This window comes from Panthera leo, chromosome B4 (genome assembly GCF_018350215.1).
Source record: "Panthera leo isolate Ple1 chromosome B4, P.leo_Ple1_pat1.1, whole genome shotgun sequence".
NCBI lineage: Eukaryota > Metazoa > Chordata > Mammalia > Carnivora > Felidae > Panthera > Panthera leo.
In genome coordinates this window covers 43,469,362-43,493,613 of record NC_056685.1, presented here as the reverse complement: position 1 = coordinate 43,493,613, position 24,252 = coordinate 43,469,362, and the positions used below count along the sequence as shown (strand labels likewise).

General features: G+C 35.9%; 1 protein-coding gene across 1 annotated transcript; it reads right to left on the bottom strand.

Annotated features, from left to right (window-relative positions):
* Nucleotides 1–1,494: 1,494 nt before the first annotated feature.
* On the bottom strand, nt 1,495–13,335 carry KLRF1 (killer cell lectin like receptor F1). Its single transcript, XM_042948414.1, has 6 exons — nt 13,124–13,335; nt 6,747–6,845; nt 5,679–5,834; nt 3,284–3,423; nt 2,555–2,667; nt 1,495–2,045 (listed from the first exon to the last, which is right to left on the bottom strand). The coding sequence occupies exons 1-6, from the start codon at nt 13,206–13,208 to the stop codon at nt 1,937–1,939; spliced, it is 702 nt and encodes a 233-aa protein (XP_042804348.1). The 5' UTR covers nt 13,209–13,335; the 3' UTR covers nt 1,495–1,936.
* Nucleotides 13,336–24,252: the final 10,917 nt, after the last annotated feature.

Genomic DNA, 24,252 nt, shown 5'->3' with positions numbered 1-24,252 from the left:
ACTTGACTCGAAGTCAAGTTTGGTGAAGCTGAAGGGAATGTTAAGGCCATCTTTTTCACTCTCCACAAAATATTAACTAATTACAAAGGGAGAAGAGTCACTTTACATGAAGTCCAGTAGACATCACATTAACTGGGTGCACAAAGTGAATAGCATCAACAAGGGAACAAATAACTCTGAAAGGATGCAGTGAGAACTTCTCACTGTTTCTGCCAACGAGTCAGAATTTGAATCTACCACGAGGAATAATCAGACAAATTCAAATTAAATAGCATTTTGCAGACTAGCTAGAGGGGCGCCTGGGTGGCTCAGTCGGTTAAGCCTTCGACTTCGGCTCAGGTCATGATCTCACAGTTTGTGGGTCGAGCCCCGCGCCAAAGCTCTGTGCTGACAGCTCCGAGCCTGGAGCCTGCTTCGGATTCTGTGTCTCTCTCTCTCTCTCTGCCCCTCCCCCACTTGCGCTCTGTCTCTCTCTGTCTCTAAAAAATAAATAAACATTAAAAAATTTTTTAAAAAGAGAAGAACCTGCTATAGTATCCAGAAACATCAAGGTTGTGAATAATAAGGATGTCCAAAGAACTCTTCTAGATGGAAGGAGACTAAAGAGACGTAAAAACTATATGCAGAAAATGATTCTGAGCTAGATATTTTACTCTAAAGGACATTTTTTTTTAAACAATTGGCAAACCTTAAAGCGAGTCCAAGAATTAGATGGTAGTGCTGGGTCAATGTTAGAGGTGTGTGACTTTTGATCATTTAATTTGTGATTAAGTAGGAAATTTTTTTTGTGTAGAAAATATATACGAAAGTATCCAATGTACTTGAAATTCACCTGGGTGGTTCAGTCAGCTGGGGGTGGGACTTTGGCTCAGGCCACTATCTCACTGTTCGTGGGTTTGAGCCCCGCGTCGGGTTCTGTGCTGACAGCTCCGAGCCTGGAGCCTGCTTCGGATTCTGTGTCTCCTTCTCACTCTTTGCCCCTCCCCTGCTCACACTGTCTCTCTGTCTCTCTCAAAAATAAATAAAACATTAAAAAATTCTTTTTAATATAATAAAATGTATCAGTCCGGCAAGTAATTCTCGAGAGGTTCACGAAACAGGAAAGTGTTTTTGCTCTGTACCTGTAATCTTATCAGTTTGTAATTTAGATTAAAATTGTATAAAATCTAAAGCAAAAAAAAAACATATTTAATGTTTTAGTCAGAATTTCCACTTTTAAGGTTTATATCAAAGAAAAAGAAATGAAAGGGCTACCATTTAAAAAAAATATTCACAGGCATCTGAGTGGCTCAGTCATTTAAGCCTCTGACTCTTGATTTCTGTTCAGGTCATGATCTCAGGGTTTTGAGTTCAAGCCCTGCATTGGGCTCTGCGCTGACAGTGTGGAGCCTGCTTGGAATTCTCTTTCCCCTCTCTCTCTCTGCCCCCCGCCCTCTCAAAATAAATAAATAAACTTTAAAATAAAATAAAAAGATATTCAGAATGTTTATTGCAACATAGCTTACAGTAGCAAAAACCTGAGAATGAAGTTAATGCCCAACAAAGCAGTAAAACATATATAAATCCATACTACAATGCAACTCAGAATGATATGAAATTAACACAGAATATTGTTACACATAAACAAGCAAAATACAGAAAAGCAGATAAATTTGGTCACATTTGTTATAACATGAAAAATGAATAAAAGTCCTGAGTATAAATCCATGGACTCACATTGGATTATATTATCACATAAAAAATAGGAAGGGCATATTTTGGATTATTTACATGGGTTACTCTGAGATTAGGACCAATGTAGATGATAGAGAGAAAATGGAGAAGACCTTTTGTTGTCTTCAGTTTTAAATTCTCACTCCTTAAGGTTAATATTAGAACCTAATAGACAAAAGCTTTCATCATTGATTAGTTCACTACTAATTTTTTTTTTTTAATTCTAATATTGGCAAATCCATTTGAAAACACTGCTGCAAGTTTCAGAGTAAATTTTGTTTTCTTTGGTAGCAGCACAGCTATTTTCTTTAGCTGGTCCTTTTATGACAAATCTGTAGAAGAAATGATAAATACATTGTTAATCATCGCTGCTAACGACATCCATTTACGTTTTCGGCTAATTCCCTCCCTTAATCAAAACGTAACTCAGATTTCAGGGCATTTTCAAATCCTTTGATTCAGTAAAAGTTACAGTATGTCTGTTACTTAATATTGCTGTCTGTGATTTTGCAGAAAGTTCCCAGAGAGTCTGTTTAGAAGTGACTGAACTGAGAGTACATTTGTGCCCACATCCTTGGTCTAGTCTTCTTTCCATTGTTGCATATGGTGTAGTTTTTAAACAATAAATGCGCAACCATTATTCTTTTCTAGTCTTTTTGCTTTGAAAACAAAACCAAAGTATCCATCATTACTCCAGGGAACATTAACCTGATTTTCATCCTTTCAAATGTTTTAGTACCGAGAACTATTTCAGAGTTGATTTTGGTGGACCGAGAGGTGCTTTATGAAGATAAATTCTACGACAGACAGTAAATCAGATAGTCTTTTTGAAAAGACTCACGTCTTTGAATCTAACGGAGAACCATCCACCCAGGTCCATGCCCTTTCCAGGGATGTAAAGTTGAGCCCAATCCACACGTAGTTTGATTGTTTTAGGTTTTTCTGTATAAAAGCCTAAAAAGTGAGGAATGAGTGAGTGAACAGAATATTTTAATAGTTTTCAGACATATTAAAACAATTTAGGATTTTATTGGACAATTAGTATCCTGCATGAGCATTCTGATAGTAATCAATTCATAACTTATTTACACACATTGCACGTTTATTGTAAACATACATATACGTATACGCTACCTGTACATTGAATACAAGTATTCAGTCCAGGGCTAGCATGAGTCAAGTAAGGCACTGGCCTTGAGCACAAAATCTAGGAAGGTGCCAAGAACTCAGTAATCAAGGTACATGATAACTGACTGGAAGGGTGGGAAGAAATAGGACGTAAGTCATTTTTTTAAGTTATTTATTTACTTTTTTATTTATTTAGAGAGGAACAGATACAGCATGAGTGGGGTAGAGGCAGAGAGAGAGGGAGACAGAGAATCCCACGCAGGCTCCGCACTAACAGTGCAGAGCTGGGCGTGGGCCTCGAGCCCACAAAACCGTGAAGTTATGACCTAAGCTAAAACCAAGAGTCCGATGTTTAAAAGACTGAGTCACCCCGGCGCCCTGAGGTAGGCTATTTTTAACTCCACAGAAACTAACGCCATAACCCTGGCCCTAAACCACTAACCATTTCGATTTGGTCCTGAATGATTGGCAGATGAGATTTTCTTCCCAAACAATACCTATAACTGTCACTCCAACTTTTCATCTCATTAGAGAACCAATAACACTTTTTATGATATTTGAGCCATTCTGATGGGCACAATCCTGTGGTGATACAAAGGAAACAAAGAAAATTAAATTACATATGTATCTCTGGACACCGAATACTTACGTGTTGTATGAGTAAGAGTGGAGCTGTATGATAAAATCACTCACAACAAGGGGTTCAGATTTACAAGGTTTTCAAAACACAAATGATAATTCTTGGGAATTAAGAAATCAATTTAGTAAGATGAAGCAAAACTTAGACAAAGGGGAATGTTTTTCATGCCCAGATCTAATGTAATTGCTAAAATAACATGAACCATTTAAGCTGTATATTGTGTTAATGCTACTTGAGAGATTAAATATTATTTATACCATTTTCTTATAATTTAACCAAATAAAGCTTGAAGACTTCTCTGCTTCCTTTATGTGCATAAATCCTTAATGATTCCCTTTTGATATTAACTAATATTGAGAATTTAGTTTTTTCAACCTCTATATAATTACAAGTTTATATTCCTCGATTTTCTTAAATTAAAATTAAACTGAGGTCTTAAATTGTAAATACCTAAGACTTTGGCATAATAATGAACGAAAGTAAATTGTATGTGTAAATATGACGGCAGGTCAGCATATCTATTCAAACTTATGGCCATTAAAATCTCCTTTTTTTATTGAAGTAAAATTCATGTAACATAAAAGCCACCATTTTAACCACTTTAACGTGCATGAGTTTTTAGCATGTCCACAATGTGCAAATACAGCTACTATCTAATTCCAAAATATTTTCATCACCGTGAAAAGAAACCCCATAAATATTAAGCAGCTAGGATTCATTCTTTCCATCCCCATTAAGTTTTGACATTGGAAAATGTGAATCTGCCAAATGTATTCTTCTTTTTCAAGATTGTTTTTAGTATTCAGGATTTTTTGCAACTTTATATGAATTTCAGGATCACTTTGTCCATTTCCTCAAAAAAAAAAAAGGGCATTGGAATTTTGATAGACCACTTTGATTGGTATTGCCATCTTAAACAAATTTTAGATATATACAAAGAGCGGAATATTAGTCATAAAAGGAAATAAAATGCTGATACATGATGTCACACGAATGAACCTTGAAAACATTATGCTAAGTGAAAGAAGCAAGACACAAAAAGTCAAATATTGTATGATTCCATATATGAAAATGCAGAATAGGTAAATCCACAGAGACAGAAGGCAGATTAGTGGTTGCTAAAGGCCTGGGTGAAGGAGTGGGGGATTTTTTTATTGGGAGTAGGAATTTCTCTTCTGGGTGATGAGAATGTTTGGGAACTAGATAGATTAGCCGTTGCACATTCAAATGTCCTCATGCCATTGAATTGCATTATTTTAAATGGTTAACTTCATGTTTGTATTTCTTCAATTAAAAAAAAAAGTAATAGGAAATTAATATCTCAGAATTGGATATACAGCATTTAGACTGACTTTAATAAAAGTTTAAAGGTGTCTATATGATTCCATGTTTACCTATCAAAGCTTTCTTAACATCTAATCAGAGTGTAAAATATGTGTTAAAATTACAGTATCTTAATTACTTTGAGACTTATACATATAAAACAGATACATAATCCAAAAGCAAAGAGTACCAATAAGTAAACCATAATATATATGACATTTTCATATGTGATCAAGAGAAAAACACAAACTAATGGAGTAGAGAAAACCCTTTGGCAAGTAATTATAAAATAAATTAATCAACACATTTTTCACATAAACCATAAAGTAAATGTTGAAGGCTCAAAAAGGTAAGTGTTCTAAAGTTAAACTGAAAACAATTGGAAGCAGAAGGGACAGTTTTCCAAAATTTTGCATGATTGCAAGTTCTAAGCATAAAATTGTAATGGATAATTTGTTATGTATAATAACTTTTATTCATTTTGTATTTCAAAACAGAATAAATAAGAGACAAAAATAGTTATTTGCAGCTTATTTATACACTGCCTTATAATCGCAGTTAACTTTCCATATTTATACACTGCCTTATAATCGCAGTTAACTTTCCATATTTATACACTGCCTTATAATCGCAGTTAACTTTCCATATTTCAATTTGATTTTAAGTTCCTGAAGGGAACAGACTATTTGTTTTGTTCTTTTTTTACAGCTTTCCTCCCACTGGAAAAAGAATAATCAATATATATATGTACATATACATATATACATATATATGTATGTATATGCATATGTATGCATACCTGTTAAATAGGATTTTTCAAATTTTGAAAGCCAAAACAATTAAACTCAATATAAGCCAAAGCCTTGAGAGATACCTGTATGGTCCGTAGCTTTTGAGCCACAGTGGCTTGTATCCTTATTACTTAAATTTCCTCTTGTGCCATTATTCATTTTTGGGTTTCCAATGTCATCGTGTTGGGTGAGATTTGAATTATTTCCTTTTTGGCATTTTTGCAATACTCCCTGAGAAACTTAAAAACAGGATTATTTTAACATAGGGGAAATATCTTTTCTGCGCAATGTTTGAGAGACAAATTCTTTGGAAAGATTCTGATGATTGGAACAAGAAACATCTGAAGGGGTAACTGGGAAGTTTCTTATTTTCATGTTCATTTAATGAAAAATAACTTCAAGGATGACATGATTGAATCGTTTTTAGAATACATATTTGCTGCGGATCTATTCTGTGCCAGGCATTGTCCTAAGAACTGGTGATACAGTAGGAAATAAAGCAAAATTCCTCCTCTAGAGAGCCTACATCCTCTTTCCATGCTTTCTTAATGCCTTACTGAAACCTATGATACTGTGTTTAGCCTATTCTACCATAATTATTTATTTAAAATCTATTTCTTTCATTAGAGATTCTTGACCCTGATTATTCCTTTTTTTGGGGGGTGGTGGTGAAAATTTGTGGTAATGTTTGGGGTATAGTAGCTGTTCAGTAAATATTTGTTGGACAAAAAAATAAAATAAATGTAATCTTAGATAAAACATATAAATATTTTTAAGAAAAATAATGGAATTCTCTTTATTCACAGTTTTCTAAGAAATCCAAAACACGGTTTCCAAATACATCCCTCTCTCTCTCTCTCTCTCTCCCTCTCTCTCTCTCTCTCTCTCTCTCTCACACACACACACACACACACACACACACGTTTTCTTCCTATTAGAATGTATGCCACTTGAGAACAAGATACTCACCTGATTTGACTACAGATTAAATACATTACGATGGAGAATGCTATATGGCTTTATACACAGTAGCTTCTAATTAAGCCTTTGTTAACATGACAGAAAATGAATAAGTGAATGAATGAATATGAAAAGAGTAGTAAGAAGAACGTAAACATTTCCATACTTGTATTTAAAATCTTTCAACTTACCCAGTAAACACAGGGAAATCAAAGTCAAAACCAGAATACCATTTATGGTTCCAGATATTCCCAGTAAGATTTTAGACCAAGGCAACATCACAGAAGAATCTGAGGGATTAATCAAATGAATTAGCTTAGAAAAGTAATTTCTAAGAAGTGAAAGCAACTATAAGACGAGGATTGCAAATAATATTGGTTTTGAATTTCAAATGATATCAGGCAATCAAAAGTTTAAAACCTAAATAAACAGAAAAATAAATATGTATTTTATTCGGTAATAGTAACACTACATGGTTAGAGCTATGATGCATGTTATATCAGATCTTAAGAAATTGCTAATATTTGACATAACTGACCAGAGGGATAAAGAATTTTATGTATACACCTAATAATTCCCCAAGCACGCATGCATACACACGCTCATTTGTGCACTTACAAATACACACATCTATATTGACACAAATAGATACTTTGAATTAATAAATTTGCTTTAATGTAATAATATTCACAAGTCATTCAGCCCATCTCATTTACTAAGAAAGCAATACAAATCAAAGCTAAATACGACTCCTGGTACCAGCTATTTTAATCTAAAAAAAAAAAATCCTAAAATCTTCTCTAACTCATGTAATAATGATGCTTCAGCTTCTCTTTAGACGGTAAATTCTTTAAGAGTGACGACTATTTTCTTTTTCATATGTATGAAAATACTCATTTTATTTTCCATATACTGCTAGGTTCAAGATAAGATGTGCATTCAGTGATGGCTGTTATCAACAAACTGGTGTCATAATACAGAAAGTAAATAGTCTCATCCAGCGCCTCAATTATATACGTTGTTATTTTTCTCAACCTCATTAAAAAGGACTTAGGTTGGTGAACATTAGCTTGTGGAATTATATGAGCAATTATTTTATGTTGAATAAATGAACATCTATATTTGCACAACATTTTATGTCATCAAAGATAATTTTTGCAAATGTATCACAATAATTGATAAGAAGCCACTCCCTATAACTATGATCATCCTTATTGTTCAGTCAATAAATTGAATTATAAATGCTGAAATTCATATTCCAAATACCCTTTAAATCTGTGGGAGTAAAAAACCACATTTGAAGATGCTGAACCTGGTCGAGAAAGAGTATCATAAACCATATAAAACAGTATGTCAGAAAAATAGTACATAGCTTTTATCTTATCATAGTATTCACAAGACAGTAAAATAAGATATGTTATATTCATTCAATTAATGGATTCCCTGTATTTCCCAGATTATTTTTTAATATTTTGATATGTTAAAAGTTATCATCAAAAAATTCAAAGTATTCAACACATGTAATAAAATGTCATTTATTCATTTAAAAAAAATCAAACACATGATTATCAGAAAACATTAGGAGAAAGGGTGCAGAAGCCTTTTCAAACTGAGGCTCAATTATTTCTCTTAAGCATCATGAAAAGAGTTCCACGGTATGAATTTGAGCCCTATTAAGGTTTACGATTTTGGAGGAAATAACATTTTCACTATCTTGTGTTTTCTCCTGTAGAGAAATTGTAGAGAATTCTCCTGCACAGAATTTAACATACAAGACTTTAACATCAGAAAATAAAAATAAAAATAAAAATAACTTTAAAAATCCACAATCACTCCTAAGTGTCCATACAAAAATCTTAAATATATTATTGTAGCCCAAACATAAAATGACCATGGCAGATTTATACTAGGAATCCAATGCTATTCAATAGTAAGATTTTCATTTTGTCTTATTAATAGAGCTAGAAAGAAATGTATGATCATCTCAATAGTTGTAAAAAAATGCAACTGATAAAACCCAACAACTTTATGCTAGAAAATAAAGCAGGAATTGATGGATACTTGTTCAATATGCACACCAGTAACAGGTGTTTTTTGTTTGTTTGTTTGTTTTCTAATGAAGTTAATTGAGAAACACTGGAAGTTTCCCACAGAAGTTTGGAAAAAATTAATTAACTCTCATATAAAAGTTAAAGGAGAAAAAAGTCTTTAAAATAACTATAGATAACAATAATTTGTTATTGAATACACACTACAAAAGGCAAATTCTGACATCGAAAATGTAAAAAGCAAGCATTAAAAAGGAAGAGTTTTTGTATGCGATTGAAGTTGTTATCAGTGTAAAATAGACTGTTATATCTATAAGATGTTTTACAGAAGTGGATGGTAACCACAAAGCAAAGCCTACACATTATTAAATACATGCACTAAAAACAGAGGGAATCAAAGCATACCGCTATGAAAAACCAACTCACAGAGGAAGGCAGCAAGAAAAAGAGAAAAGAATAAAGGAATTACAAAACAGCTAAATAGCAGGTAATAAGATGACATTAGTAAGTCTTATCATATGAAGAATTATTCTTAGCATAACAGTCTCCAGTTCCATCCACGTTGCTACAAAAGGCCATATTTCATTCTTTCTCATGTGGCGTGGAAACCAATTTGACAATAAATTTCATATTAAAAAAATAATAAAATAAAAATAAAATAAATAAATAGCGTCTCAAAAATAAAAAAAAATTAAAAAAGAATTATTCTAATTATAAATGGATTAACTCCTCCAATCAAAAGACATGGAGTGGCTGGATAGATTAAAAAAAAACAAAACAGGATACAACTGCATGCTATGTACAAAAGACTCACTTCTTCCTTAAGGATGCACATAGGCTCAAAAAGAACGGATAGAAAAAGATATTCTATGCAAATGGAGACTAAAAGAAAGCAGAGGTAGCTACAAGATAGACATTAAGTCAAAAACTACCAAGAGACAAAGAAGGTCATCATCATATAATGATAAAGGAGTTAATTTATCAAGAGGATATAATAATCAGAAATATATATGTACCCAACAACAAAGTGGATAAATACATTAAGCAAGTATTAACAGATGTGAAAGGGAGAAATAGACAACAATGCAATAATAATAGAGGGCTTCAATACCTCATAGTCAACAATGGATAGACCATCCAAACAAAAAATCACTATAAGAACGTGGAACTTGAATTATTACTTTAGACCAAATGCACTTAACAGACATACCCAGAACATTCCATCCAATAACAGAAGAATACACATTCTTCTCAAATGCACACAGAACGTTCTCCAGGATAGATCATATGATAGTTTATGAAACAAGTCATGGCAAATTTAAGAAGATTGAAATCATATGAAGGATTTTTTTTTCCAGTGACAATGGTATGAAGCTAGAAATCAAGACAGCAGGATAACTGGAAAATTTACAAATATGTCAAATTAAGTAACACGCTCTTGAACAAATAATGAGTCAAAGAAGAAATCAAAAGGGAAATTTTTAAAAATCTTTAAAAAACAAACATGAAAATACAGCACAACAAAACTTATGACAAATAAACATGAAAATACAGCACAACAAAACTTACGGGACACAGCAAAAGCTCTTCTAAGAGAGATGTTTATAACCATAAATACCTACATTGAGTTAAAAAGAAAGATCTGGGGTGGCTGGTTGGCTCAGTAGGTTGAGCATCTGACTTCGGCCTGACTTTGGCTCAGGTCATAATCTCGCAGCTCATGGGTTCGAGCCCCACATCAGGCTCTGTGCTGACAGCTCAGAGCCTGGAACCTGCTTCGGATTCTGTCTCTCCCTCTTTCTCTGACCCTACCCCGCTTACACTCTGTCTCTCTCTCTCTCTTTCAAAAATAAACAGTAAAAAAAATTTTTTTTAAAGGAAGATCTCAAACCACCTAAATTGAAGACACAAGGAACGAGAGAAAAAAAAAAATTAGAGGGAGAAAACATTTGCAAATCTATATCTTATCTGATAAAGGGCCAACATTTAAAATATATAAGGAACTCATACAACTTATGCAAATCAATTGCAAAAAAAAAAAATCTTATTTTTAAAGAGGCAGAGGATCTGAATAGACTGTTTTCCAAAGAAGGCATACAAATGGCCGAGTACCTGAAAAGTCTTTCAACATCACTAATCATCGGGTAAATGCAAACAATTCCATAATGAGATACCACTTCATGTCTGTTAGAATGGCTATCAAAAAGAGATAACAGGTGTTGGTGAGGGTGTGGAGAACTTTGAACCCTTGCACACTGTTGGTGAGAATATAAAATGATGCAGTCACTATTGGAAACAGGATGACAGTCCTTCAAAACAAGAAAAATAGAGCTACCATACCTTTCAGCGATCCCACTTCTGGGTATACCAAAAGAATTGAAATTAGTATTTTATTTTATTTTATTAGTTTATTTGTATATTTTTGAGAGAGAGAGAGAGAGAGAGAGAGCAAGGAAGGGGCAGAGAGAGAGGGAGAGAGAATCCCAAGCAAGCTTTGCACTGTCAGCACAGAATCCAATGTGGGGCCCGAAACTCACAAACCATGAGATCATGACCTGAGCCGAAATCAAGAGTCAGACGCTTAACCGACTGAGCCACCCAGGTGCCCCATTGAAGTCAGTATTTTAAAAAGATATTTGCCACTATTAGATTCATCATGGCATAAAATGGTACCATCATGTGGAGCAATATTTGGGGGAAAACGAGCAAAATTACATGAGCATTTGCATTGGTATCCAGCCATCTCTCTTCTAGGAATACATCCCAGTGACATGTTGGCAAAACATCAAAAGACATATGTGCAAGGCATTGCAGTGCTATTTATAATAGGAATACAATAGAAAAGCAATGCAAACATCTTACATGGCCAATAATGGAACTAGTGGAACAAACTATGGCACATCCACTTAATAGAGAAATGTTAGGCTGTATGTAGGATTGAAATGTGTGGAGGAGAGAGCAGGGTGAAAGCAAAAGATGGAATCTGGATTTTGGGGAGTTGGAGATCTCTGGAAGTACCTTGTTATCTAGGTTTGACTTTGAAAATATATAAATGTTTTAAATAATTATAAAATAATTATAATTATATTGTATAACAGGCATTATATATATTATTACAATTGCACAGTGTGTATACTTATACATAATCATAAAATGAACTAAGTCAAGGTGAAAAAAAGGTGATCCCTAAAAATAAAATGGAAGATGAAGTAAAGGGCCCTAACTGGATATTAAGTTAGTGGCTTAACCATGAAGAGGAATTATTTCAAGAATTTTTTTTTAACATGTATTCATTTTTGAGAGGCAGAGACAGAGTGCAAGCAGAGGGTGGGGCAGAGAGAGAGGGAGACACAGGATCTGAAGCAGGCTCCAGGCTCTGAGCTATCCGCACAGAGCCCGACGCGGGGCTCAAACTCAGGGGCCGAGCAGTGAGATCATGACCTGAGCCGAAGTCGGAAGCTTAACTGAGTGAGCCACCCAGGCGCCCCCAAGCAATTTTAAAACATAATGGGACTGTGCATGGAATATACACTAAGGGCAAGAAAAGAAAAACCTGCAAAAACATCTCAATCTATATTAAGTAACTATATTATTAGTAACTCTATTTCTACACTGATTCTGAAACTTTAGATAGTGGCAAAAATGTAATGTCTTATTTTCATTACCACCAAGATACGAGGAAAAAAATACACAAATATATAATCACAAAGTTAAGTAAAAGCCCTGTGTATCATGACAGGACTTAAACTGTCAATTAGACTCAAATGTATGTCACACCCCAAGCTTTACTAAATGTTAGAAAACTTTACTATTAGCGAACGATGCATTTATTGGTAAAGGATGAATATTAGCAGATGCCACTTAAATAGCTAGGAGTTGCACATTCATCATTTGCAACCACCTGAGCTCCTTTTCTGCACCAAAACCCATTTTGGTTTCAGAGTGATATCTACAAACTGTGAAAAAAAATTTGCACAGAAGAGCCATTACATTTTGTGGTCTTTCAAGTCAGTATCTCTATTTTCCAAACTGAAATTTTTCCACCTGGTGAAAAATACACTCTAAAGTTTTTGACAAGCTGAATTAAAAACTAGTACTAATGATGCCATTTTTATGAGTGAGAAGGAGGTGGATGATTGGAGCTAAACATCCATCTCAATTTTACTAATTTTGTGTATTTTTTTTCCTGAGAATGTCCTTAGGAAATTATATGACACAAAATTTTTCTTAATAACAAGTAAGGGTGTATTTTGTCCTGAGAATGTCCTTAGGAAACTATATGACACAAAATTTTACTTTAAAAACAATTGTTGCCCTCACCTTGATAAATGAGAGCGAGAGACAGAAAGACAAGATGGGGACAGACAGAGAGAGGAAAGCACCAAAAAATAAAATAGCCCAAGAACAGTAAAGACTGGAATGTTGGAAATTACCGTCCGTATTCATATTCAGATTAACCCACATTGAATTCTTATTCATATTAACCCATACCAATTGGGGGAAAAAAAGGAATACCATACCTTTAAATTTAAGTTGGGATGTTTCGATAGAACTCCTTTTTTTCCATTGTAAATTCAAGGTCATGTATCTTTCTTCATCTTGCATCTTCAATGTGGGTGAATATATGTGTGTATATGTGTACGTTTTGTTTTCCTAAGTATGATATATAATAAGAAAATAATAAATCTGCTGCTATTCAGAGCTAGTCCTCAAATTGTTCACTCAGGGTACAGACAAGGGTACACAGTTTCATCTATCGGTGAAAACCTCAAAGGAAATGTTTTCTTTTTTTTTTTTTAAGTTTATTTCTCATGACCTACATAACACATAATTTCTAAACTGTCCACCACATATTGAATTTAATATCATTTATGGTTCTTTGAAAAATGTTTCCTGATAATCCCATAAAGTCAGGGAAATGGAAATTGTACCCCTTTCAGAGTCGAGTTAAATGATACATAGGTGCCTTTCGGTTTAGTTACAATACATCAATTTTCAATTACACTTCCTGATATAGTGATATTTGATTTAACATAATAGCTTGCAATTACCTAACAGTTAAATTTCCTGACCCTAAAACAAGATTGATTATAAATCATGCTAATAATTTAATAATATAATTTGAAGAAAAAAATACTGGCAACTTTTGACATTCTAAAGACATCTTAAATACCAAAAAAAAAAAAATGTGGGGAGAATTTAGGAAAGAAACCATATTTTTCAATGGCCTTTTCTGGTATTTGAACAGAATATACAATATTCATGAGGCAGGACAGAGATTTCAGATTTTTTTTTTCTCTTAGCTTCAGTGAGGTCTAATTTACATACCATAACATGGTATGTAATTACATGATTGTATGACTTTTAGAAAATAAATAGATGTGTGCAACCATCACCCAAATGCACTTTTGGAACTTTCTTATCCCTCTAAAAAGTCCCCTCAAGCCCAATCTAAAAAGAGTAATACAGTTGTGGAAACATTCATTTTGTAAGTTGAGATGAAGTTTAAAATTTTGGTGCATAACTCCTAAATCTTTGGCAATTGTAGCAAGTCGAGAACAGAAACCTAGAACTTTCCACAGGAAGGCTTCACTGGTGAGGCAGAAGATAGAGGAAGGTGAGTTGGGTAGAGCAGGCACCCCTGGCTGGAGTACAGTCAGTCCTAGTCTCCGAGAGGAGGCCCAGGGCCATGAACCCTGACTCCTATCTCATTCCTCTGCCTTCCTGCCCCCAAATCAATTGGCTAAAGGCAAGTGGAAGCCACGGGGCAAAGTTGTCTGCACAGGTCACTCTCCCGAGGCAAAGAAGGAGATGCAGAAGGTGGGTGGTGGAGAGGGGTGAGCTAATGCTACCTGTACAATTGTCCTTTTGAATTTACTAGTGACTCAATGATAATTTTACTTGATATTTTCACAGTTACCGTAGGACTATTTTGTCTAAAAATTCATGTTATAGTCCTGCTATACGTATTCTACCTAGAGGCTTCAACTTTTGGCTTATTTATCAATAATTGGGTGGAAAAAGTGCATGTCCATCAGCGTCTTTCCTCAGACATGCTGGAACTTACTAAAGGGACACCTGTAACATTGGCTGGACAGCAGGGATGGAAGCTATAGATGCTCAGATAATAACCTCTTCCCTTCTCATGGCCAATTTTTTTTAATGCCTCTGCTGAATGCCCAGCCTATCAAGGGCAAATTCCAAAGAGCACAAAGTTCAAAGGAAACCAGCTAATGACCTGATGGCAGATCTTCTACTTAAGCGTCTTCCATCATGGACTGGATAGTGCTTTGTGTTTGTAGGAATGATTACGGATTTTAGGAGCAGATTTGACCTCTGCACCTGTAATGTCCGCAAGGATCGCCATTCACAAAGTTACAGAATGTCTGATTTGTTGTTATGATTTTCCACACAATTTCGCATTTGGCATTTTGCAGAAAAGAACATCTGCTAATCCATTCATGCCTGAAGAAGTTACTTATCTATAAGTGACTTGCTGGGCAGGATGCTGACATGACTTCCTGAATGCACACTAGTGACACCAGCTGGTGCCCTAGACAGAATAGACAGGTCTGTGAATCAAAACATGCAGTTAGGGTTCACAAAGTGCCCCCCCTCCCATTATTACACCTTATTTCTCCCATATGAAGAAAATTCCTTCCTTTCCCCCAGATCTTGGGGGTGTGTTTTTACATTTTTAAAAGTTTTTACTTAAATTCCACTTAGTTAACATATAGCGTAATATTAGTTTCACATGTACAATATCGTGATCGAACACTTTCATACCCGGTGCTCATCTCAAGTGCGCTCCTTAATCCTTATCTCCTGTTTAACCCAAGACCTTGTTTTTGTTGGGTGTAGAGCTCCTAATGCCCACAGGAAGACTGTTCTAATAAGGAACATGATCAAGGCCCTGATGAATTAGAAGCTAAGACTTCCTTTTTTGCATTTGTGCCTTCTCAACCCTTGAAACAAAAAGCGGAGAACAGCATCACTGCAGTTGGGTTACTGTTATACAAGGTGGTTAGGAGAACTATGCCTTGAACCCAGGAGATTTATAAAAGCAAGTTTTCTTACAATTTCCCCTGATGGTTCTGGTAAATGAAATACTGGGCCAACAGAATAGAAATACCACCAAGAACTTAGATCCTACAATAATGATAACCTGGGTCATTATATGAGCTGCACACCTTGTACAATTAGGTTGACAGAGAATAAAGGAAAAGAAACCTGAAATGGATAACAATCTAAACATTGTCTCCAGTGCCGGGAGTGGTGGATGTCTGCTGACTGAGAAACAGACCTCAATGATATAAAAGGACCAGAGAATTCCATTTGTGGCTTAAATAAAATCATCTGGGATGTAGGTTGCTCCTAGGTTCCAAAATCCTGTTGTCAAATCCTCTCTCAGAGTTAGTGTAGTAATGATAAAATAAATCAAATCCACCGCAAGTTGAGAAGTTTCTGTTGCTTCCACAAAGGGTTTTTGATTTACTGTAATAAGTGGCTTTCTAAACTTAAATTAGAATCTAGCATATTAGAAAATTTGTACGATTCAGGATTTGCCGCGCCAAGCTAACCTGAATGTACAATTTCTGTAATTTCTGTTATTTACATTCAAAGTTTATATTTACATGTAGGGTTTTTTTTTTTGGTATTATGGAAATATGTAACAGAATCTAAAGTGTCACATTATAGGATTACTGTATTATTTATTAAAACTGCCGCAAAGGTCTTAGAAATAATTGGTAAACTAGAATTCATTAAAACTAAAAATGGCTCTACCAAAGACACCTTGTCAAAAGAATGACAAGGCAAGCCATTGAGTCGGAGAAAATATTTGCACTTCACATTTGATAAAGGGCTGTTATCCAAAAGATACAAAGAATTCTTAAAGGTCAACAATAAGAAACAAAAACCTGATTAAAAAGTGAGCCAAAGACCTTAACTAAAGATAATATACAGATGGCTAGCAAGCTTATGAAAAGCTCCACGTCGTATGTCCTGGAGACAATGTCATCAAACAATGGGATGCCAGTTCGCACCTGTTAGAATGGCTCAAATCCGGAACACTGGAAACACCACATGTTGGCCAAATTGTGGAGCCACAGAAACTCTCCTACATGGCTAATAGGATTGCAAAATGGTACAGCCACTTTGGGGAACAGTTTGAAAGTTCCTTACAAAACTAACCACGCTCTTACCATACGACCCCGCAATAATGTTCCTTGGCATTTACTCAAAGGAACGGAAAAACATGTATCTACACAAAAGCCTGCAGGCAGATGTCTATAGCAGCTTTATTTATAATCGTTAACGCTTTGAGGCAACCAGGATGTCCTTTAGTAGATGAATGGCTGCATAAGCTGTGGTATGGGCAGCTTGTGAAATAGTATCCAGTAAAATAAAGAAATAAGTATCAAACCAGTAAAGGGCATGGAGAAACTCTAAATGCATATTACTATATAACAGAAGCCAATCTGAAAAGACTGCCTACTGGTACACTATATGATTCCACCAGGACATTCTAGAAAAGGCAAAACTATTGATGCGCTATGAGATCAGCAATTGCAGGAGTAGAGGGAAGGATTAATAGGCAGAACACAGAGGATTTTTAGGGCAGTGAAACTACTCTGTATAACGAACACTATACCACTGCATCCAGGTCATATATATTTATCCAGACCCATAGAATGTACAGAAGCAAGAGTGAACCCTCATGTAAACTCCCATCTTGGGTGCTAATGATGTGCCCGCATAGGTTCATCGGTTTTAACAAATCAATCGGGGCAGGTATTGATAGTGACAGATGCTGCACATGAGTGGGGGCGGGAGGATGTGGGAAATCTGCACAATTGTCTCTCGATTTTGCTGTGAACCTAAAACAGCTCTAAAAATACAGCCTTTAACATTTTTTTTTTGAATCTAGCTTTTCAAAATTAACTTTAAATCCAAGTAACCGCGAAGAGTTCTAACAGCAATAAAAAGCCATCTTAGTATACTACAAAAATATACTGATATTTGGGGCCAGTAAATCAATTGCAACATCCTTTTCACATGATACTTACTTGAACAATTGAAAACACCAAATTTCTTCCCAGCCTCCCCATTCCAGGTTCTCACCGAGTAGTCTGAGCTATAACAATGTGCATTGATTTTATCTCAGATTTCTCCATGACTTGAACACTATCTTATCTTATTTTGATAAGGTCACTCAACTTCCCCTAGTGCTTTTGCAAGCCTCTATAAATCAAGGTAATTCTCCCCACCGTGTTACTTTTTCAGTTTAGATTTTAACACAAGCTTCGTTCATCGTGTCAGATTCTTCATTTGCTGAATTTCAGAATGCTTGGCATGTATGAATCTGTCACTGAGTGCATTAGCTATCCAAGTTGCGTGCCCTCTACAAATTTATTTATGTGACTTGAAGCATTCATAAATGTGACAGAGGATGGGACCAAAGACAATGCCTGTGGCATAGAGCAAATGATCTCTCTCTCAAGTAATGGCAACTAATCTGAGTAAAAGTGCTTTCATGTAGATTAGTATTATGATAGATTTTGTCAAATATCTCAAAGGAAACCACATATACTTTATCGTGAGTAGTTTTCAAACCCACTAGTGTAAATATACCAAGAATCTGATCTCATTATGGTATGACTTGTCTCCATATGTGTATAACACCCATGACTGTTTACTAAGACTTAGCAAACTACATTTGTAATAATTCACTCTGCCCACTGTTGCCCTAAAGTTCTCAGCTCCCAAACTATCTGATACATTTTGCCTTATGTCCTACAGAGACCTTGTTTGATGCCTACATATTTGTGAATTTCCTGGTTTCCCTTCTGCTATTGATTTGTAATTTCATTCCTTTGTGGTCAGAAAAGACAGCATAATGTCAGTCTTAAATGTTTTAAGACTTGTTTGTCACCTAACATGTACCCTGTCCCAGAGAATGTTCCATGTGTGCTTGAGAAGAATGTGTGTTCTGCTCTATATGTGTCTGTTAGGTCCATTTGGTCTAATCAAGATAGTTGTTTTCTTTATTGATACTCTGTCTAAATGTTTCAATCTGTTGCTGAAGAGGAGGGGGGCAGAGGGAGAGAGAGAGACAGAGTGAGAGCGCGAGAGAGAATCTGAAGCAGTGTCTATGCCCAGCATGGAGCCCCACCCAAGGCTCGATTCCATGACCCTGGGATTATGACCTGAGCCGAAAGCAAGAGTCAGACACTTAACCAACTGAGCCACCCAGACACCCCAGAGAGAGAGACAAAGAGAATCTCAAGCAGGCTCCACACTCAGCACAGAGCCTGATGGAGGGCTTGATATCACAACCCTGGGATCAAGACTTGAGCTGAAATCAAGAGTTGGGCACTCAACCGAGCCACCCAGGCACCCCCACCTTGTGAAAGGTTTTGACTGAAAGTCAATTTTATCTGATATATATATATACCCACTCCTGCTCTCTTTTATTTACCACTTGCATGAAATATCTTTTTCTACCTCTTTACTTTCAGTTTATGTGTGTCCTTAAATCTAAAGTGAGTTTATTTTAGAAAGCACACAGATGGGTCTTGTGCTTTGTCCGTTTATCCACTCAAGTACTCTATGACTTTTTATTGGCGAGTTTAATTATTTACATTTAAAGTAATTATTGATAAAGAAGGATTTACTGTGGCCATTTTGTTCTTTTTGGTTAGTCTTATTCTTTTCTCCGTATTTTTCTCTGATGTCTGCCTTCATGTTTTTTTGATTTTTTGCACTGGTATGCTCTGATTTCTTTCTCTTTGTGTGTGTTTAACTTCTATACACATTTGGTTTTGGTTGTGGCTAGAGGTTTACATAAAATGTTTTACAGTTATAACAATTTATCTTTCATACCAGATATCAAATTTACTGGAAAGCTATATGAATTAAAGCCATGTAGTATTTGTGTGAGGATGACAGACCAACAATAGAGAAAAAGATCCCAGAAACAGGTGCATGGATACACAGACAACATACAACAAAGGTGGCTCTGTAGGTCAGTGGAGGAAGGACTGACACTTTAACAAATGATGGTAGTACATCTGGGTATCTATATGTGAAAAAAGGAGGGGAGGTAGGGGAGGTAACAGGTGGAATAAATAAACAAGATTAAGAGTGCATTTATCGTGGGGCACCTGGGTGGCTCAGTTGGGTAAGTGTCCAACTTCACCTCGGGTCATGATCTCATAGTCTGTGAGTTCAAGCCCCGTGTTGGGCTCTGTGCTGACAGCTCAGAGCCCGGAGCCCGTTTCAGATTCTGTGTCTCCCTCTCTCCCCACTCATGCTCTGTCTCTCTCTCTGTCTCTCAAAAATGAATAAATGTTTTTAAAAAATGTTTAAAAAAGAGTGCATTTATCTTGATGAACACTGAAAAATGTATCCGATGGTTGCATCATTATATTGTACACATGAAATGAATACACCCTGTATGTTAACGATACTTGAATGAGAAAGTCTATGCAAATGCAAAATGTTGAACTATTTTCAATTGAACTATTTCATTAAATATTCAAAAGAATCTATAATAAAACAACATTTTGATTTATAAAATTCCTTGAATACTTTAATACTGTATTTCACAGCTAAAATATGCAGGAAGAAGCTACTTCCTGATTTCCTGTAGCTTTTACTTCTTTATTTCCAAAACCTTGATGTATACTTCCGTAAGGAAGTGACTCATGCAAAGAACCACATTATGCCATAAAGTTTCCTACTGACCTTTTCTTTTACAGGAATCAAATCAAAGATTTTGTTACCATCGAACTCAAAGACATCCATTAACTGTACTGTAAATGGCCATGTATCCACTGATGGATGCACCCATATTTATTCTACGCGCCTATTTAATTTGTATTAATATAAGCAAGATGTCACCTTAAGCATCATTTCCTCCCGATCTTCCTTGCCAATACAAACCCGAGTAATTCCGTTGTTTTACTTTCTCAATAGCATTTATCTAAGGACATCAACGGCAAAAGTGTCTTAAGGGCTCAAGAGTTGGTTGAGTATCTGACTCTTGATTTCAGCTGAGGTCATGATCTCAGTTTGTGGGATCAAGTCCCTTGTCAGGCTCTGTGCTGACAGCATCGAGCCTGTTTGGGATTCTGTCTCTTCTTCTCTCTCTGCCCCTCCCCTACTTGTGCTCTCTCTTTCTCAAAATAAATAAACTTAAAAAGATTTTCTGATTTTTTACATTTGCTTATTTTTGAGGGAGACAGAGACAGTGGGGGGGGCGGGGAGGGGTAGAACTAGAGGGAGAGAGAGAGAGAGAGAGAGAGAGAGAGAATCCCAAGCAGGCTCTGCACCGTCAGTGCAGAGCCGGACGTGGGGCTCGAACTCAGGAACCGTGAGATCATGACCTGACCCCAAATGGAGAGTTGGACGCTTACCCTGATGGCACCACACAGGCACCCCTAATGTGAAGTGATTTTTAAATGTGTTCCACATGCATGATATCATTCGAATTTACGATCACACTTTTGGGTCAGCTTAGATTGTTGCCTCATTTTGAAAATAAAGAAAAGGGATATAAGAGAGATTGTGTTATTTTCCCAAGATAACCCACGGATGGTGATAATTTGAAGCTAGAACTCAGAGGCTTCAGATTTGGTCTTTCCCTCCACACTAGCTTTCCCTACAGTAACAGGTAATACAACTGATATTACGCCCTCTTAAACCTTCATCAGAGACCTCCACAGCCACAAACACACTGCTCTACAAACCAGATACTTGCTTAAATCAGGCCTTTTTTTTTTAAATGTAAACAGTGACTTCCAAAATGAAGAAAGACCCTGTAGTACTTGTATGTGTCCAGAAACAGTAGATATTATGCAATCAAATGCAATGGATGATATCATCTTTGAAACACTTTACATCATACAAAAGTGCAAATTATTTTTAAAAATATATTGAAACCATATGAGTGAGCACTCACATAAAGTCAAAAGAAGACATATTTTAGAAAATGAGATGCGCCTGGGTGGCTCAGTCGGTTGAGCATCCGGCTTCGGCTCGGGTCACGATCTCGCTGTCTGTGAGTTCCAGCTCCCCGTCGGGCTCTGTGCTGATGGCTCAGAGCCTGGAGCCTCCTTCAGACTCTGTGTCCCCTTCTTTCTCTGCCCCCACCCCCTCACTGTCTGTTCCTCTCTTTCAAAAATAAACATTACAAATTTTAAAGAAAAGAAAAGAAATTGTGAAGTTCTCTTTTCCTTGTTTTTGCTTGCATATCCAAGTCTTTCCTCTTGGTCAATAAACTCTGAATAGACGGAGCAGGTAGCTGTATTCTGAATATTAAAGGCTGTTTTCTCTAAAACAGTTTCCACCATACATGCATTCATTCATTTGCTCGGCGTCAATTTAATATCTAGAATGTTCCAGGTCTCAAAAGTACAATAATTAAGAGTAATAACCAATAATTGAGAAAGTAAATACCAAAGGTCAGTAACAGAATTTATGCTGAGCTAATCTCTCCTTTTTTTTTTTTCAGACATAATAATTTATAAAACACGTGAAACAGGAAAAAGTCCGTAATTTTTATGTTTGTATTTCCAGCAGCCATCAGTCACGGGCCTACTCGCTTGTGCCTAATAACTGTTTGGCGAATGACTGGATGGGAAAGTGGGATTTGGTGACGGTGTTCAGGTGGTGGGGGGGGGGGGGGTGAGGGAAGGAGGCTTTTTGCAAGAAGACCGGCGCCAGAGGCCTGCACCTGCTCTCCACACAGATCTCATGCTCCCAGAGTAGCTGGTCTTGTTTAAGGCCTCACACAACCACTAGGGGGCACCAGTTGGCAAGCAGAACGGAGGCGGCCAGTGAGAATCCCTGCGGAATACAGAAAAAGAAAGCCTGAGAGCAGCCTCTTACAGAGTTAGCCATTCCTCTGCGGATCTCAACGCCTAGGCAACCATTCAGAACACAGAATCATGAGTGTGTGCTCACTCACTGCCTCGTGGCTTCTGAATTCATCCAATTAACTTTTAAGGCATACAAAAAACAATCAGTCAAGTGATGCTTGCTTAGTAGTTAATAATTACCTCTACTGATCTGTTGGTCTTTGCTTTCAGGACCGCCACATGGTCCACCAAGTCGGCACTGCTGGATCATCAATCATTCTTCTAAAATGTAGTTTTTAGGAGGCACCTGGGTAGCTCGGGGGGTCCAGCCTCCAACTCCTAATTTTGGCTCAGATCGTGATATCATGGTTTGTGGGTTTGAGCCCCCCACGGGCTCTGGGATTCTCTCTTTCCCTCTCTCTCTTTCCCTCTCCTTCATGCTCTCTCTTTGTCTCTCTGAAAATAAATAAATAAATAAATAATAAATAAATAAATAAAATTTAGTTTTTTAGGAATAACTTCCCCAACCAAAAACGTAAATTATTAAAATAAAATAAAGTAATTTAAGTTTAGGAGTTTTCTGTATTAGTAAATACTGCATGAGATATCTGAATATGCATTTCAAGTTATGAAAATACTAACATCTAAAAATAGTAAACATCTATGCTATTGATTCATAATTCCATTAAAGTCAACTTCTCTGTAACCAGTAATGAAATTAGTGTTTCTTTTTTTCAAATTTATTACATGAGAAATATATATGCCACAAATAAACAAATTTTATTGCTTTCTAAAGGTATTTCCTCTTGAGAATGCTGAGTAGAAATAACTTACAAAAGTTCAAGATGAAATACTCTCAATGCCAACCTGCTTTGGACACTCTATGTCAAATACCCTTCAACAGGCCCTGAGACTCTAACAATCCTGTAAAATTAATTAATATTCTTTCTTTCTATAAGGATTAAAAAATGGAACTAATGAATTATGTGTTCAAAGTAAGACACACTAAGATCTGTGTAAACTTTTGTTAAAAAGTAACATGTCAAAAATTGCAATAAATAAAAATATATAATTTTAAAAATTTTTCTGAGAAGTCATTGTCCTAACTGATGTTGACTTCCTGTTTCATACTCTACCGAGAAAACAGTGGAACATGAACTTTTAACACAGCTCAAGTTAAATAATGAAGTTAGCATGAGAGCTCATCTCATTACAGTCGATGACTTTTGCTCATGATATAAGAATAGTCAAAAGACTGATTACTTGCCCCACCCACTCCCCACTCCCTGCTTTTTGAAACAGTGGCCTAATTGTAAACTGAAGCATTTAGTTCCACTAACCCAAAAAGTGTGGTGGAACATTTTTGCAAAAGAAGAAAGAAAATTTATTAGCTGAGGTCTGAAACCAGCCAGTCCAGATACTATTTGAATGTTTTATATTGTTTTGAACTGAGATCGAAGGAGCAGTGAAAAAATAAAGTGAACCTATGTCTAGTTTTAATTTATTCAGTATCCTGGGATTAGTCTATTGTTTGCTTGTTTGTTTGTTTAAAAAGATATAAAAATTAGGACTAACCCAGTGAATTGAGATATAATTCTGGACTACTTATATATATGGAAATACTTATTGGAGGAAATTAACAAAAGAAATCTCACCAGTGAGTGAAATTTCGATGCAGGCTTAGGAAAAGAGCAATTTGCATAAATCCTCCACTGTCAAATCAGATCACATAGAAAACCACATATTATAGTTACAAATATGACTAATTAAAAAAAAAAAACACCCAA

What these genes read in the sequence shown, in the direction of transcription:
- KLRF1 (XM_042948414.1), bottom strand. Translation starts at nt 13,208, where the DNA reads ATGCAAGATGAAGAAAGATACATGACCTTGAATTTACAATGGAAAAAA. An exon ending in ATCCCAACTTAAATTTAAAG is followed by an intron (nt 6,846 to 13,123) that starts GTATGGTATTCC and finishes TTAATCCCTCAG; the next exon opens with ATTCTTCTGTGATGTTGCCT. An exon ending in GATTTCCCTGTGTTTACTGG is followed by an intron (nt 5,835 to 6,746) that starts GTAAGTTGAAAG and finishes CCTGTTTTTAAG; the next exon opens with TTTCTCAGGGAGTATTGCAA.